Genomic DNA, 19,123 nt, shown 5'->3' with positions numbered 1-19,123 from the left:
AAGAACCCAAATTGCAAAAGTTTATCTTAAGAGTCCAAAAATATATTTAAACTTAATTTTTAATCTAATAATCAAATATGAGTTACTAATTAAAATCATTAGATTAATATAAAACAAAAATTAAAAATAAATATTAATAATGATTTTTTTAAAATTATTCTGAGTAAACCAATTATGTTTCTAAAAATTATATAAGTTTTATATCATTATACATTTATTAAATAATTAAATCCTTAATTTGATTAAATGTTTTTAATTCAATAAACTGATTTAACAACTTTCAAAAATGAAAGACATTTTTTAACCTTTAATTACCTTATCAACTGTTTTTACTAAATATAATCATATTGTTTAACTGTTTTTACTAGGTTTGATATTAACCTAGGGCAGCATCTTTAATTTGTCTAACTACATCATTTCAACGTAGGATTGCGTTAGTCTTTCTAATTAGCTACATCAAATAAATGCAGAAAGTTTGTTCTTAAAGATTAATTTCTGATAAAGAACTAATTTTAGCTGACACGAATAACACATTCTAATTATTGTTGTTGCGGCGGGTATGGGTGTGAAAACAAACTAAATAAATCGGTTTGAATTTGAATTCGAATTGCATCATTTTGAAAAACTTAAATCACCTTGTTTAAATAAAATAAATTTAAAATTAAACTACATGTATAATTAGGTTTAGTGCAATGGTATACTATTTTTAAATAATTAAATTAAATTAAATCAAAATAATTTACTTATATCTCATTTTTTACAATTTAATAATTTACAATATCGCATAAAATGTTTGAATATTATTTACAATCATTGTATTTTTATTTTTCTTTTTTTAATAATTATTTTATTGTCTTTAAATTATTAAAATAAATATTAGTTATCAAATCATGTTTCATAATTAATTTTTCACATGATAATTATAGATATCTAATGTTTTTGAATTGATCTTTATGAGTTCATTTGCATAAGAAAAATCTTTTAAATTTTTTTAATAAAATAATCAATTCTGTGCCTTTTACGATGTGTTTATCCATTTAATTAGACTTTGAGTTAAATGTCTAATTAATAAAAGAAAATTCCTCTAAAGAGTACATTAATCATGATTTTGTTCGTAGAAAAAAAATCTTAAAAAAACTAATTTAAAACTAGTTCAATTCTTAAAACTAGTTTGAAATTGATTTGGTTCCCAAACTAGTTATAAATCAATTTTGAACTGTTAATAAAAGTAGTTTAGTTTTAAACTAGATTAATGTAGTTCAAATGATTTATAAATCGATCAGTTCAATTTGATAAAATGATGTGATTGGATTTAGCGTAATTTTTTTAAAAAGTCGAATTATGTACAACCCTAATTACCATTGAAGTTGTATCATAAATTTAAGCTTTGATGATTATTAATTGTTTAATTTTTTTTTATAGATGTGATACGTACACTGTCTAAAAATGATAATAAAAAATTAATTTATTATTACATGACATAAATTTATTTAATAAAATATTATTTTGATAATAATAGAAATCGATTAAAAGAGTATCATGACATACCCGTATCCATTTGTTCGGTATTTCGTGGTTTTGTATCACGTTTTGGTGTCGGGATATTGTCCCATTTGTTTTTTTTTTTTGATGGATCTGCTGGTCACTCTGGTTTTTCTTGTCTATTATCAATAACTCTAATTCCCCACAGCTATAAAGAAAATTAATTTCAAAAAAATGAAGAAAAATAAAAGAAAGAGGTAGCATTTTACGTATAGTTTTAAACTCGTTTTCTCACTTTTCCTTCCAATTTTTCCATTACATAACTATGCACGATTAGAAGAATTTAAAGCTCATTGTTGTATAAAACAAAGGGACAAGGATGATTTATTCATCAAAAAATTTACAAGTTACATCTATATACACAAACAATTTATTTGGTTAATTAAGAATTTAACATAAATGATTCAACATTTATATTTTTTAATTAAGAAGTTAAATTCGATTACTAACTTGAATATGAGTAATAATTAAATGTTGACTTAAATATGATTTTAGTTCTTTAAATTTAGGGTAAATTTGTTTTTGGTCCATCAAATTTAAAATTATTATTTTTAGTTTATGTAATTTCAAAAAATCTTATTTTAGTTCCTATATTCAAATTTTTTTTAAAAATTTATTAAACATTATTGTATAAAATCTACTTATTGGTATTCCTATTAATGAAAATATCACATTAATTAATCCAGTTGATATTGCATAACCGTCTTAATTTATCACTTTTAAATATATTATTGATGATCTAATAGACTAAAATAAGATTTTTTAAAATTACAATGATTAAAAATAATAATTTTAAATTTGAAGGACAAAAAACAAATTTATCTTAAATTTAAGAGACCAAAAACATATTTAAACCTTAAAGGTGTTATATAAATTTTATAGAAATTGACTCGGTGAAAAGAATTCATATTTTTTTTATTAAAAATGAAAACTTTTGAAGCTACTATAAATTCTTTCTTTTTACTCATATATCCTCTTGTTAAATAAATAGGTTATCGAATATTTATAAGGTTTAATATGTTATTATGTCTATGAATTTTGTAGAAAATTTTAATTAGATTTTTAAATTAAAATGAATTATATTTGAGACCTTAACTTTTACAATTTTTGTAATTTTATAGTTGATTTTTGACGACAAAAAATCGTTACAAAAAATAATAATGTGTAATGATTTTAGTAACTCGGAAGACCCGATTATAAAAATTTTAGAAGTTCAAAGAACCAATTACAAATTTTGTAGTTCAATAACTTGGCTAAAAATTTTCAAAAAGAAAAAATAGATACCTACTAATTAATTAAACCAATTTATGAAATTTCTAAAATATTAAACAAATTTAATTTCTATTTTTCAATAATTATTCATAAAATATTTTAAAAAACGTAGCAACATAGTATAACATTATTGTTAAGAAAGATATGTGATAATTTGCTAATTTCTTTATATTCTTTGCCATATTAGTCCATTGAAAAAGGCATTATGGTGAAAAGAAAATAATTAGAAAACACAGAATTAAACATTAAGTGACAAATCCAGCACAATAGAGTTGCCCCAGTCGCACCTTTCGACCAAAAACACCCTGTCGTTTACTCGCACTTGTCCTGAACCTTGGGCGGGGACCACCGACAACCGCCGCTGCACCACCCACGCGCCATCGCGCGTGTTCCTTCGCCCAAAATATCTCCATCGGAAACGTGACGTGTACCAAAGCGAAGCGAGGGTAGGCCCCACCACGATCTTTGAGCGAATATCACAACCCCTCTCGATGCTTGCCACGTAGCACTCCTCCGCTACTGTGCTTGCGTCCCCTTTATATACGCGGTGCTCCCTCATCCAAAGAAAAAAAAAAACTTAAACTCTCCCATACATTTTATCTCTCTCTCTTTCACTCACTCTCACTCTCTCTGTCACGGACAGAGAAAAACTCAGACACCCACGTTCACATTTTGCACACACCATCCCTCACTGTCTGTTACTCTTCCTCTTTCATTTTCATTTTCTTCATCTTCTTCTTCTTTTTCTTTTCTTATTGATGGAATGATGGAACACAACATCATCGTCAACACCAACGCCAACAACAACGTGATCGCACCGTTTGTCATTAAAACGTACAACATGGTGAACGATCCCACCACCGATAAACTCATCACGTGGGGCCCACACAACAACAGCTTCGTCGTCCTCGACCCCCTCGACTTCTCTCACTCCCTCCTCCCTGCCTTCTTCAAGCACAACAACTTCTCCAGCTTCGTTCGCCAACTCAACACCTACGTTAGTATCTTTCTTATATTCTTTTCTTTATTTTTTCTCATATAAAACATTTTCATTAACATATATATAGTATATAACTATAGATGTGGAGATAAAGTTAACAAAACTCCAATTTTGTTTCCAAAACACAATCAAAGATACTAAAAACAACTACATCCAAGTTTTGCGAACTCACTTCTAAAATATCATTCAAGCCTCAGTTCAGTTGGTAGAAAGTTGTGGTTAAGTTTTCTGATACTAAATTCGATTTTTACGGATACAAAAAAACTCATTTCCAAAATCAGATTCTTCTTCCATTAGATGCCGTTTCCATTAGATAAAGCTCTAATTTTGATAGAGAATGATAGAGAACATAGGTAAACAGCAAAAACAGGTAAGAATTGAAACTAAATTTTAGAAATTGAACGCAACCCACTTCCCAAAATCAGACTTTTCTTCTGTTAGATGCAGTTGTTAATTGGATAAAGCTCTAATTTTAATGGAGCTAGAACAAAGGTAAACACTAAAAACACATAAGAATTGAATCTAAATTTTAGATTTTGAACACAACCCACTTCCCAAAATCAGATTTTTAATCGTGGGTATCTCTTTTTTTTTTTTTTTTTTTTCATAATTCGGATTACTTTATCTTCTTCTTTTTTGTTTTTAATTTTTAGGGTTTCAGAAAGGTGGATCCGGATCGGTGGGAATTCGCGAACGAGTGGTTCCTGCGGGGGCAGAAGCACTTGCTGAGGAACATCGTGCGGAGGAAGCACGGCGGAGGGAGGAGCAATTCGCATCCGTTGAAGGTGGAGGAGTTGGACGACGAAGCCATGGTTATGGAGATAGCGAGGTTGAAGGAGGAACAGAAAGCGTTGGAACAAGAGCTTCAAGGAATGAACAAAAGGTTAGAAACAACCGAGAAACGACCCCAACAAATGATGGCTTTTCTCTGCAAAGTCGTCGAAGACCCTCAAGTTCTCTCTCGAATGCTTAAGGAGAGAGAAAAAAAACACATCGGAGACAAAAGGCGCCGCCTCATACCACCGCCGTTGACGGCTGCGCCGGCAACCACGTCCTCATCGTCGTCATCCGGTGTCAAGACGGAGTTCGAAGAGGACGAGGGTAATTACATGATGTCTTCGTCGCCAGAGACGGGGTTTGAAATAGATTATAATAATAGTAATAATTATGGGTATGATTGCGCCGCCATGCCGGCGCCGTTGACGGTGGTGTCTCCGGAGGCGGCGATGGGAGGAGGCTATGTGGGGCGTGGGGAGTTTTTTGGGGAAATGGCGGCGGAAGGGAATACTCTGCCGCCTTATCCGTTTTCTCTTTTGGAAGGTGGCTTTTAGATTTAGTTTTATTTTTAGGTTATGAAATATGAATGAATGGATTAATGGATGAATTATATTACTGCCACAAGATTTTATCTTAGATTCTGTCTTTTTGTATTCAAAAGTTCTATCTTTTTTGTGCTTGATTCTATGTAAAGAAAAGGAAAAAAGTTTACGGAAAATTTGTTAGAAATTTATATTTGTGTTCAGCTTTTTTGGGTTAATGTTTTGCATATATATTGTTTTAAATAAATATTTTAATTTTGTAGTGAATGAGCATAAACTAGTAAGGGAATACTTTATATTGAGTTAAATATAATTTTTTTCATATGATTTATCTTTTTTACTTTTGTTTCTTGTAATTCCTGTTGTAGATATTTTTTTTCTTAACTTTTTAATGATTTTTTTAAGATAGTTTTTATTGATAATTTTTGTTAAAAAAATTATATTTAATAAACGAAATAAATATTATATTTGTTATATTTTAATTCTATTGTTGTCATGTAAGTAAATTTATTTTAATTATTTTTAGACAATTTAAAATTTATTTTATTATTATCATTTTATCATTTTGTTTACTCATTTCTTTTGGACTATGAAATGTCGCATCTTATGTGTGTTTAACAATAAAGTTAGATTAGTTTTTTTTTATATGGGTGTTTCGTACATTATTGTTATAGTGATTATAGTAGGTGGTCTTGATGGTCTAAAGCTATCTGACGCAATTATTTTTTACTTTGGAGGAGCAACATTGTTTATGACACCGATAGAGTGGGCTATTGCTCCGGTGCCCTTTTATTTGAAGGGGTTTTGGTGCCCCTTGTCTGTAAACCAATGACAGGTTGACATGTGGTCTTAATGAGGTGAGTCACCTTGTGAGCTGGAAAGGTGTGACTTTAAAGTTAAATAATTCGTAAAGGGCAATAAGGTTATTTCACCGAAGGCTATCAATGTAAATTTGCCCTTCTCTATTCAGGGGTTCGTATTGTGAATTTTACCCCGTTATTGAACCCTAAAATTGCCGTTTTCCGTGGAGCTCGTTCCGACCGTGAGTTTTGAGGTCGTTTCCCCATTATTGAACCCTAAAATTGCCGTTTTCCGTCGAGGTCGTTGCGACTGAGAGTTTTGAGGTGGTTGCGACTCTGATTTTTGAATGTCATTTTCCGTCTCCGCTTAGGGTTGTTGATTGTCGTTATCCCTGTTGTTGTTGTTCTCCGGCGAAGGAAGCTGGTTTGTCAGGCGTAAATCGTCATCATCTCCGACGAAAGAAATTTCTGACGACGCATTTGACCGCAGTGGTTAGCTGTCGGTAGTCGACGGTACATGTAAGTGTTATGTTCGACTTACGTTTTCTGTTGTCGTTTTGCCGGAAACAGTATTGTTGATATGGTTGGGTTTGTTTTGTGGTTAATTTGAAAATGTCATTTAGTGTTTAGTTGCTTTTATTGTGTTGTTTAGTAATTATTGTGTTTGATTTTTGACATACGATACGAATGACAAATTTCAATGATGAATCAGGTTTGCATAGTGTTGTTGTGAAGAATAATATTTTAGATATGGTTCGGTTTGTTTTTGTTGGTAATTTGAAATTGTGATTTAGGGTTTAGGGACTTTGATTGTGTTGTTTAGTAATATTTGTGTTGAATTTTTCACATACTATACAGATGGAAAATTTCAATGGTGAAGCATTTGTTAATTTAAGTGATGACGAAGAGTGTAGTTTTGAGATTGAAAATTTTGAAGAAGAGAGTGAAGATCTTTGTAATGATAGTGAAAGTGAAAGGGATTGTAATGATAGTGAAAGTGAAAGGGATAAAGTAGAAAATGTAGGTTTCAGTGGATTTGATGACAAAAGTTATATTAATTTAACAGCAGAGGAGATTTTGGAGATGGAGTTCTGTAGTGAACATGATGCTTATAAATTCTATTTTGATTATGCAAAGTATCATGGTTTTGGTGTTAGAAAAGATGAAGTTGGTTATGACAAAAAGCACAATATTGTAATGCGTCAATTTTTGTGCAACAAGGCTGGTTTGAGGGATAACAAACACTTTATTCGAGATGATAGGAAAAAACAACATAGACCTTTGACACGAACAAATTGTAAAGCAAAATTACGTGTTCGGTTAGATGAAAAAATCGGTAAATGGAAAGTGGTATCGTTTGAGCCAAGTCATAATCATGTTAGATGTGAAGAAAAATATGTTTCATTAATCCCTACATATCGTGGGCTGTCTACTGTGGACAAAGCACAGGTTGATTCGTTGCATGCTCAAGGCATAAGAACATGTCACATAATGGGTTTCATGATGGAGCAAAAAGGGGGCTGTGTTGGTTTAGGGTTCAACAAGAAAGATGTTTATAATCATATTTCACAGCAAAGACGATGTAAAGTTGAAGGGGGAGATGTATTTGCTGCCTTAAGTTATTTACAAGGAAAGGCAGATAATGATGCAATGTTTTTTTCAAGATATGTTGTTGGTGAGGAAGGTGAACTGAAGCACCTATTTTGGTCTGATGGTACCAGCAGATCTGATTTCCAATGTTTTGGAGATGTTGTTGCATTTGATAGCACCTACAAAAAAAATAAGTACAATAAACCTTTAGTCATTTTTTCTGGAAAAAATCATCATTCTCAAAGTGTGATTTTTGGTTGTTGTGTTGTTTCAGACGAAACAATTGAAACATACAAGTGGGTGTTAGAAACATTTTTGGATGCAATGTGCAACAAAGAACCGAAGTCCATTGTGACAGATGGTGATGGAGCAATGAGGGAGGCAATAAAACAGGTGTTTCCAAATGCTACACATAGACTTTGTGGTTGGCATTTGCAAAAAAATGCCTGTCAAAATGTTAAGAATTCTAATTTCTTAGCTGATTTCAAAAGAGCAATGTATGGTAATTTTTCATCAACTGAATTTGAAAATTTTTGGCAGGAGTTAGTTGTTAAGCATGAGGTTCAAGATAACAATTGGGTTAATGAAGTTTATAGGAAGAGGGGCATGTGGACTCATGCATATCTTCGTGATAAATTTTTTGCAGGAATAAGGACAACGTCATTATGTGAAGGGATTAATTCTTGTATCAAAACCTATATAAGGAGGAAAAATACAATTGTTGAGTTGTTGTATAATTTTGAGCACTCCTTAAGGGATTTTAGGTACAATGAACTAGTTTCTGATTATAATTCATTATATACTGAGCCTGTTCTGACATCCTCTCTTCGAAAAATTGAGCGACAGGCTGCTAATTTATTCACAAGAAATATTTTTAAACAAGTGGCATCACAAATTATAACTGTTGGATCTTTGAATGTGACAAACAAATTTGAAGGTGAGGATAAGGTTTGTTTTAAGGTGGACAAATTTTGTGAGCGTCACCGGGAACATAATGTTGGATTTGATAAAGAAGAAGGTAAATATCTTTGTGATTGCATGATGTATGAGTTTTGTGGCATTCCATGCTCGCACATAATATGTGTCATGCGATATGAACACATTGAGTGTTTTCCAAGTAGTTTGATTTGCAAGAGATGGTTGAAGGATGCTAAAAGTTCATATATGTCATCTTTTGAGTCAGAAGTTGAAGATACTGATATGAATGTTATGGCTCGTTTTGCATCATTGGCTGCATGTTTTAACAGTCTGTGCAGTATTGCAGAAAAAAAATCTGATAGTTTCAATTTTGTTAGAAATGAAGTCCTGAAGTTAAAAGAACAAGTTGATAAGAAGTTGCAATTAAATGAAAATTTTGAAAAAAACGATAGTTGTGATCCAAATGTGGTTAAGACAAAAGGTGCTGCAGTAACAAAAAAGCAGAAAAAGAATAGTAGAAAATGTTCTAACTGCAAGAAATCTGGTCACTTTATAACAACATGCCCTGCTGTTGTTTCTCAGCAGCATGATGCAAGTGAAATTCATGGTGTTTGTGGATCACAAAGTGGGCGTATTACAAGTGCACGACATAAAGTAAAGTTATTTTGTTGGATTTGAAATATTTTGATTGATAAATTGATGTTAATCCCTATATTTATTTATATTGAAGTTGTTATAATTTGTTTCAGGGTAAACAACCAATGTTGAACGCTTTTGAGGTTAAGAATGATAACAATTGTGAGGTTAATAGTTTGAATGAATTCCCAGAACAGGTAATTTTGTCAATGCCTAATCCAATGGGCACGTACATGGTTCGTTTAATTTTTTTTTAGACATAATTTGTGTGATTTAGAAATTTGAAGAAGTATATTATGATTAAGTGTATACATGGTATGCAGGGTTTAATGTTAATATTTGAATGTGTCAGGCAAGACAGCATATAAGTCCTTCGGCAGTATGGTTTGGCTCAAGTGGTGTTAACATTAAATGTGATGAAGGTGGAGTAATGTCCATGCCAAATTTGATGCCCACATATATGGTTAGTTTGTATATAATGAAAATGATTTTGTTGTTTTTTATTTTTATTTTGGTCTTTGTAATAAATTAATTGGTATATTGGAATAATCATTTCAGAATTATGGTGTTCCTTCGAATTATGGTGTTCTTTCGAATTTTAATTCTGGAAGTGGTTGGTGTGAATTCCTACATAGTATGATGAAAAATCAAGGTGGATGATGTAAGTTAATGTTATTTTTTGATTTAATTTGTTTTGCCATAAATGAATTGTATGATAGATGAATTATTACAACCCACAAAACAGTCGTTGTCATACGTGTTTGTATAAATTATTGTGGTAGAGTTATTTTGAAATGATACTAGCGAAAATTTGAAAAAGTTATGAATATTGTTGGAGAAAACGATTTATATTTGATGTGACTATGCATCTCGAAATCGACTAGTTAAATAAGAAAAATTGTGTCTATAACTGGTGATAAATTAATGTACTAATGTTGATGATAAAAAGGTAAGAATATGATTACAAATTATAAATGAAAAGTAGATAAAGTAATGTAATACAATATCTGTTATGTATAAAATTGTTACAAATAAAAAGGATACATCATTAGGCTTTTTGTACATATAGTATGTTAGGATTATGAGTAAAATAAAACTGAAGGACATCATCCACGACAAAGTTGTTGGAGCAGACAAACTGATACCATCCTTCAACGATGTACCTTTCATGACATGTTTGTTTCAAGTCACATAAATATTGATTTCCATGTTCATCCTGTAAGACTAATAATTTCTGGTCCAGTGGCATAAAATCCCTAACAACTTGAGATGGAATCGTCTACAAAAGCAACATGTTATGATTAGTGATGAAATATAACATTATATAATATTTTTGAACAAATTACCATATAAGTTGTTAATTAGGAAAAAAGTTACCAGTGTTTGAAATTTATTAAAATCTTCATCAGTAATTATTTTGACCCAACTTTTGTGAAGCATGAACTGTTGTAAATTTTCTTCATCTTTACCAATATTGTAATTAATTTCGATATTGGCTGCAGAGAAGACCCTTATTAAGAACTTATTATGTTCCAAATAATGAATCCAAACCACATGATTGTTTTCAAGATTATATCTTTGTACGAGTTGCAAAGCACCAGTCAACTCGAAATCAATACTATCGTATTGTAATTGCAAAGAAAACTCATTTCCTGCAGGATCAGTAATGACGGCAACGCCAACATTCATCTTATCTTGCCAAAAAAAGTTAAAAGTTCCTCCAAGTTGCAATATATCCTGCGTTAAATAAGTTAAAGAAAATGTTAAACAAAAAGATATTCATAGACAGAAGTGGACACATTTTGTGTATTGATTAGTAGGGTTTAAAATTAATACCTGTTCATTATTTATGTTGGTTCTGAATGTTTGAAAAAAGTTGGTCGAAAACTGAATAGTACGCCGGTTGAGGAATGCGTTTGAAATTGGGTAATCGATTTCATAAAATTTTTCATTGATTATACGTACATGGAAATGATTATTTCCTATAAAGTGCATGAAAATAAGATGAACTGTATTCATTTGATAAAAATTTACCATATCAGTGCACCCACTTGTAAAGGAATGCTTGTTTTTTCTTTTACCAATTACCAGTGTGTTGACATTGCCATTGGGATCCATGGCATAACATAAATCCGTAAGTAAACGATGACCCCAAAATTTCAGAAATTTCTTAGACATTTTCATTGAATCCTGCATATGATTCAAATAGTGCAGCTTACATTACAAACAACAATAGTTGATAAATAATATTACTGAACATGAAAAATAGAATGAAAATACCTTTCCTGGAGTTAATTTTCTAGCGGAAGTTTGAAACCAGTATTTGAACTTGTCGTTGTTTACCGATGTCGAAGAAGATGCCATGTTTAAAATCTGAAGAAAAAAAAACAGTAGTACGAAGTGAATGGTGAATAATACCGAAACGAAGATGTGATTTCGAAATTTTTAGACTCAATACAGGCATACCTGGATCAGAGAAGGATGGAGTGAATGTTGAATAAATCCGAAAATGAAGGCAACGGTGTTATGGTCGTCAGTTATGGAATGTGAAAATTGTGTATTGTAGGTGACTTTAAATAAGTCATTGAGGGGCGGGGGTGTAAACTGTAAATCCGTAACGCGAAAAGGAACGCGTGTTTTACACAAGTGGATATTAATTATGTAATAAACAAATCTATAAATTTTGATATAAAAGTGATGACACACAAACCGTATTTACATTTACATTTGCGAAGCACATAGAGATTTGAAGAGGGATATGTAATCTATTAATGACTGCGATTACATGATTTGGATAACTATTGATGATTTCAGAAGTATGCAGATGCCATAATTGTCATACAGGCGTGCAGTACGGAAGCATGCTGAGTTTGATTATCCCAATGTTTCATACAAACGCATTACAGTATAATAATAATAATATTTTTAATTATATTGAATAATTAATTAATTTGTTTATAATAAAAAATAAATTATTAACAATTTATTGAATAATAAATAATGACATATTATAAAAGAATTTATTAAATGTAATACAATTGAAGTAATTATGTAATTAGTTAACAGAATTATATATTTGTGTATTTTTTTGTCGTCATTGGAATTAAAAGAATGCATATGAGAGTAAATGACAGGAAAATAAAGTATAAAAGTTACGAATGTTTAACAACATAAATGTATTAAACGATTGAGCAAAACAAGAAACAGCCTAAATTTTGGAAACATTTATGACTAGATATTCCGAGTTATATAAACTTTTTCCAACTTCAAGACGTCACCCGCTTTGAATTTTGCAGTCTTCAAAAATTGCATCCAACCAGAACCCAAATAACACTCCTTAGTATGGCGGGACGATCTTCTGCTTATATATGATTCATATTGTTTTTTTTGATTGACATCAAATAAAAAACAATATCCATAATCATTTATATTCCAAGCAACCACGTATTCAACAAGAAAATGCTGACACCAAACAAAAAAAGAATTAGTAAAGTATATTATATTAAGCATATTTTAGTTTTGTTAATTAATTTCTGCAAATTTATAAAGTTTATTAATAAAATAAATTTTAAGTAAATAATTGACTCACTAATGGTTGTTTCCCTGTAGCTGCTGCTTTTGTTAGAGTCAAATACCACGGTGGATAAACGGGCAGGTTATCCTCATTGGGCTCTTGTATTATGTTATTGTCGTTGATAACAACAACTTCGAACATTGAATGAATTTTATAAAGTAGGAGTATAAGAATAAACAAGTTAAGAAATTTTATAAATTAAATGTTACCTTAGATTTTGAGGGTTTGGATTGTCCGGATAAATAATTTCTTCACTAGCCATATTAAAAATACGCATATGAAATGTACTATTACCTTTATACCGAAACTGAATAGTATGTCTATTTTTTATACCATAAAATAGGAGTAATTCCTTGACTCCTTGTTCAAAATATCCGACTGTCGGACCAAATTTTTTTGTTAAACCAAGAGTGAAACTGTTTCCTTTTGGATCAATAGTTTGGCATACATTTAACCTCCCTTGCCATTGTTTAAAAAATAAATAGTTCCAATAAATTTTTGGCTGCAAAAAAATTACATACACAAATTAAAAAAGACATATATAATGCTAACTTTTTGTTTATGAATTTTTAAAAAAAGTTGAGAAAAAAATAACATAAATACCTTTTTTGGTGCCAAAAAAGAAGTGAAATGTGTTACCAATGGCCTAAAAATAAAGAAAATGGCATTTATCAGTCGTAAATAAGGTTGACAAATAACAAATATAAATAGGAAAAGCAAATCGTATGTATTGTATATCCATGCAATGAATTAAAAAGTAAAAAAAAATAAAATAAGAACAAAAATTGAAGTTGGACACACTAATGATAACCAACATTAGCATTTGGGTTAAACATGTTAAAAGAAAAAAAAAAATTTAGTGACAGTCAAAATGAATAAAATAACAAACATGAGTATCTACTGCAAAACGCTAAACATATGGAATAACAACATAAATGAAACTTACTGAGGATTTTTGTTTGCAGAAACGACGGTATCGTCGGCCATGTTAACGGTTTAGAGCGAAGAATATGAGAGAAATTTTTTTTTTAGAAGAAGATGAAAGGGAAGAAAGTTAGAATTGTCTGTCTATGATGCAAACAAAGCGTCAGTCTTATATGTTACAAGTTACAAGTAATGAGTAATGATTACTCTCCGAATAATGCAATTTACAAGTTCACATTTTTCAAAGACAGTTGGTAGGGTACACGTTTCGAAATGGTTGTACTCGAGGCGACGTGGGAGGCAGGGGGTGCAGTTATTGTGAACAGAGGTTGCGTATGGGAGTATCTCTTCGTATACGTCATTTTTGGTATATATATCCGCAAATGTCATTTTAGTCATCATTCGTTCACTGCACAAGAAATACGGTCATGGTGTACAGTATACACCACCGTAAATAGAATGGCACTTCTAGTGGAGTTAATAATTGAGACTTTTTTGCGGCCTCCCGTCAAATCAATTTCCAGAGGCAAAGCAGTGTGTAAACTTTGGTTTTGTTTGTTTGCCGATTCTGTCTTCGCAAAAAGGCACTACGCTGAATCCAAAATCGTGAAAAAAATTATTTTGTTTTCATGTTTCGTAAATGAAATACTATGCGTAGACACAAGCAAGGCTCTTGTTGACGCAAGTTGTATTCTTCAGAAACCAATGTCCTACTCCAATGCGTACATGAAAATTATTGGTACGTGCAGGGGCATGATACTTTTTTGGGTTCCTACATCCTTGTTCATTTGGAATCCCTCTACCGGGTTTTTTGGTGCTTTTCGTGCAAATCCATCTACTATAATGAGAATCTCGGGTGATTTTTTTGGTTTAGATTTTTATGGATTTGGTTATGTCCCATCTGAACAGAATTATGTTGTGGTTCAAATTTATCTTAGTAAATATGATCCATCTCATCGTGCATTTGTGTATTCTTTGAATGCTGGTTCATGGAGGGATTTCCAAGATGAGTCCCTAAACACAATTACACAGCCTTCTATTTGTGTTGATGAGGGATCTATGAGACTCTATTTTTGGCATTGTCTTCATTGGATTAGTTTGAACTGGCAAACAAATGTTGGTGTTATTTTGGGTTATCATTTAACAAGTCAGTAATAATTTTGCAGGATATATGTTACCGCCGTGTTCCTCAGATGATTCAATTATCTTTGTCAACAATGAAACGTGAGTTATGGCCACATGGAATGCAAGGGATGAGACGTTACAATATAGGACTTATGATCGTGTTGTGCAATATGAGCACCAGATGATAGTGTGTGAAGAGACACTGCTGTCAACCTAAATTGAATGTAATTTAATGTTTAGGGTTTATTATTATATATGTATTTTAATGTTTAACATGATGTACTAAACATATTATCAATTGGTATTTGTAAGTTTATAAGTAGCGGGAAGAAGGCATTTTGTAATTGTATTATATTAAAAAAAAATTATTATGGAAAAAATGATAAATTACAGTAGTCATAGAAATAATAGTTATTGATAAATAAACAAATAATACAATATTTCATTTTAAATTGCGAATGAAAAAAAATTATTGAAAGTCATATAATTTTGATATATTAATATAATTTTTTAACATTATATATTACAAAATTTAAAATATTTAATTTTGGTATGCAATTTTAACGAAGAAGTTCATGAAAAAAATGAGTTATTGAAAACTAAAAAAAGTTTAGAGACTATCTAACAATGATTGATAAATATTAATGGGACACAGTTAACCATTGTTGTTGCATATTTTGCCAAAAGCCCAACGCAACATCCAAATATATTAATTACAAACAAAAATCATATAATATAAACTGAGACAGAGTTAACCATTGTTTGTTGTTGCATATTTTGCCAACTTAACCAACAAGTTGTGTGTTCTTTTGTTGTAGATGCTTCCAGTTTTTGGCAGCATAGTTAAGGACCTCATCTTTTTTGGTGTTATATGAAGTCAGAACCAAATGAAGGGCTATCTTCATCCTCGTTGCATTGTCAACCTATAATTATAATGAGTGTACACATCATATTGAAATAATATTACATAAAAGGTTATGTGAAAGATGCATATAATAACATAATTAATGATTTTAAGGATAACGAATTGGTTACCTTGATGTTGTAATCGTTTATGGATCCACTCGTCATCATCCAGTCACAAACCCATACGCCACAGTCATTTCTGTTAGTTTCACAAAGAATGTCAAATTATAAGTTAATAAATAAGTAAATTGTATTTAGTATTAGGCATATGTACAAAGTAGAATATTTGATATAGGAGACTTGCTTACGAATCAGGATTTTGTTTCCCAATATCATGTGGAACCTTGATGGAAAATTCTGAAATTCTAGGTTTGGTTGATGCCTCGAATTGGTTAAACGAGTCATGCAAAAACATCTCTTCCAAAAATAATGCCTAAAATATTAATCTGATAAGTACGAATATTGTTTTATTTATGTTCAGTACTGTTCGTGGCATAAGAGATTACATGACATACCATTTTCTTAACAGACATTTTTCTCATGGGGTTCCTGGCAGGGTGAGGTAGCGAATCCAACAGAACTAGTGTTTTGTCTCGTAGATCCACCACAAGCAGAAACCAATGCAAGTTCAAATCATTAATAGGAACATAAATCTATTCATATGTTAGTTACTCATTATTTCAATACCTAAAACACTTTTAACAAAATATAATTATGCTTTTATGCAAAGTTAGAATAAAAACCTTTGTTAATTCATCAATGTTTCCCATGTAATCTCCGTGGTAGTAGTCGATAATAGTTTCAGGTGGAGAACTCCAAGCCAACGCATATTGCTATAACATAAATATTGATAAATTAGGGTTTAGGGTTTAGGGTTTTGACTTTGTATATAAATAAAGTTTCGCTTCACATTTGACTTTACCGCGACAGTTGTAGGAAAATACCAAAACCCATTTCTGTTCGAATTGGAACGTTCTTCATGGGTCAACATGGAAGCAACAAGATTAATGACCTAATGGCAAATATATTTTGTATACAAAATTATGTATACATTAATAAACTAAGAAATATTAGTTAACACAGCTAAAATCACTAAGATCACAATGACACAATGACACATCTAATGTAACGTACCTCTTGATCCACTAGTCCTTTTGGTAACAATGATTTGAGAGTCTTCCTATCCCCGAGCATGTTAGTCGACGTAGTTATTAGGACTTCTTTGCTGAAAAATATTATAGGAAATACTTCATTGTTAATGATTGTGGTGGTCCCATGTTTAGGGTTACAATAATATACTAGAAGATTAGTTACGCATTGATGGAGTCATCTTTATTTGAGCCAAATATATACGCTGCAACCATGGCATGAACCTGGTCCAAAATCATCGTCATAGGTGGCCTAAATAACATTGGTATCCACTGCATTTAATGATAATGAAAATAGTTAGGTATTATTAATATGTAATTTTTGTAAATAATAAAGACACAACACACGATGCCTTACGGTGGGTATTTCGATACTTGTTTGCATCCCATCATACTTAGCATTATGTAGTGGCTCCATGTCTGCCAAGCATCCCCATTTGTTTCCTGCTATTGTATGTGAAAACAACCTTTTTTTTAAAGAATCGGGATTTTTAACAGCAGCTCTTGCAGTACCAACAATGTGTTCTTTTTTTTCTTGGTTGGAAACATGATCAGGCGAAACAAACTGTGCCACACGTTCCTCACTATTTGTGTGTTTGTTTATTGTTGAAAGAGTACATGGTGAATTTGAAGGAGTCATCAGTGAAGTTTGACTACTAACCAAATTAGTTAAGTTCTCCAAACCTTTAATAATCATTTCGATTGATGACTCTAAACGGGCCACTTTGTCCTCCAAAGCATCCTATAAGAAATGAAATGGAATATAGCAAGCATTAAAATTGAAATTCCGAAACATACATTACGGTCATTGAGTTTCATGTGAAGCTTTATTAATGATACCAGGCCATGCTTTCTATCCATGTTTTCATCGTTGATAGAAGGATGAGGAATACTCTCCATGTAGCTGATGTAATATGATAACAAACATTAAGTCATTATCTGAATGCACAAATAGTTTGAACAAAAATAAAGTTACCTATTATAAAACAACAAAATAATGAATTGTAACATATCAAACCTAGAAGATATCTCGATCACTTGTTTCACCTTGGCTGCCTTCTTGTTCCGAGTGTATGTCCTCCTCGTCGGTGGCGGTGAAGTCTTGGCCGGCGCTTTCCTTTTCTTTCCATGAGATACCATCTTGGTGAAAATGTTGGATATTTTTTTGACCCAAAACGGAAAAACGGATACTGTCCAAATATGACGGACTTAAATAACATTTTTTTGATTTATTTTTAATTCATGAAAATATTGAAAAAAATGTTGTACAAAATTTGTAACGATGTTGATATTTGTTATTTGTTATTCATATAATGAAATGTACTAAAATGTCAACTGTCAAAATTTTTGGAGGACCATGGTGGTGCAACGCAGGGTAAGGGATGAATTGATATTTGTTAAACAATGGTAGTTTGCTGTATAGGTTTTGTAGGGTTTTTTATTGCATTTTATTAAGAGAAAAAAAAAATGTTATGTAAACAGGTAGATGTATTTAATACTGGTGTTGATTGGACGTAAGTTGATGGTTGTTCTTAGTTGTCAGTAGGTGGTTTAGGGTTTGTAGCTTGCAGGGTTTACAGTAGTTGTCATCATTGTTCGAAATCCAAGTTTCCAATTTTCGGTGTGTATAGTACTGTTAAGCCGACTTGTAATAATGACGATTGTCATAGACATTAGACATATATTAATTTATACTTAAATATTGCTTTTAAACATTTCCAATGGATTTCGGAGGATTCACAATTTTAATTTGTTTTTATAACATAGTGACAATATGTTACTTAACACAAATTAAGGATTTTAATATGAATTTATATGATTCGGAGTGTGTTTAGCAGGATGTGTGATGAGCAAAATTTTAAATAGTTCAGCTTGTATGATGAATATAGTATTATAATATTCAATCATTAATATCAAAATCAGTATTTTATGGCAGTAATTTGTTAAATTAAGGCTAACCATAAAGTGTGATGTAGTAATTGAAAAACCAAACGGAAAGGTTTATAATTATAAATTTTGTTATATTTAAGTTATTTTACATTAGAATTTCATTAACAAAAAATTTTGACCATAAATTTTTTTACAAAATATTTTTGTAACGTCAAATAATGAATATTTATAATTAACATATTAGTAAATGTTGAACATATAAATAATTAAATAAGGCAATGTGAGTGGTCAACTTGGAAAATACAAAACATTACATAAGTCGTCGAACAACAGTATTGTTGACAAAAAAAACCCTACTTATAATGTTGAGGATGAACTCAAAGTGGAGCATTTGGCAGGAGACCAAAACTTTTCATCCATTTCGTTGACCCATTTCTTTAACACCGTCTAATCTGCAAGTAATAATTAAATATTTGTAT

At 31.1% G+C, this 19,123-nt stretch overlaps 3 protein-coding genes and 1 long non-coding RNA gene across 4 annotated transcripts; all 4 read left to right on the top strand.

Annotated features, from left to right (window-relative positions):
• The first annotated feature begins 3,381 nt into the window (after window positions 1-3,381).
• HSFC1 (heat shock transcription factor C1) lies at window positions 3,382-5,227 on the top strand. The gene is made up of 2 exons (XM_020377655.3): window positions 3,382-3,811; window positions 4,468-5,227. The coding sequence occupies exons 1-2, from the start codon at window positions 3,578-3,580 to the stop codon at window positions 5,143-5,145; spliced, it is 912 nt and encodes a 303-aa protein (XP_020233244.1). The 5' UTR covers window positions 3,382-3,577; the 3' UTR covers window positions 5,146-5,227.
• A 226-nt stretch (window positions 5,228-5,453) lies between these two features.
• On the top strand, window positions 5,454-12,231 carry LOC145956835 (uncharacterized). The gene is made up of 4 exons (XR_014433124.1): window positions 5,454-6,452; window positions 9,191-9,274; window positions 9,430-9,540; window positions 9,636-12,231. It is a non-coding gene; the product is annotated as an uncharacterized LOC145956835 (long non-coding RNA).
• On the top strand, window positions 6,792-9,119 carry LOC145954187 (protein FAR1-RELATED SEQUENCE 5-like). Its single transcript, XM_083067982.1, has one exon. The coding sequence runs from the start codon at window positions 6,792-6,794 to the stop codon at window positions 9,117-9,119; it is 2,328 nt and encodes a 775-aa protein (XP_082924108.1).
• Window positions 12,232-13,848: 1,617 nt separating the features above from the next.
• On the top strand, window positions 13,849-14,730 carry LOC145953830 (F-box/kelch-repeat protein At3g23880-like). The gene has a single exon (XM_083067602.1). It carries the CDS (start codon window positions 13,849-13,851, stop codon window positions 14,728-14,730), a length of 882 nt encoding a protein of 293 aa, XP_082923728.1.
• The last annotated feature ends 4,393 nt before the right edge of the window (window positions 14,731-19,123 follow it).

Source organism: Cajanus cajan, chromosome 1, assembly GCF_000230855.2.
Source record: "Cajanus cajan strain Asha chromosome 1, NIPB_CcT2T_4, whole genome shotgun sequence".
Taxonomy (NCBI): Eukaryota; Viridiplantae; Streptophyta; class Magnoliopsida; order Fabales; family Fabaceae; genus Cajanus; species Cajanus cajan.
This window is presented reverse-complemented; position numbering and strand designations above follow the sequence as displayed.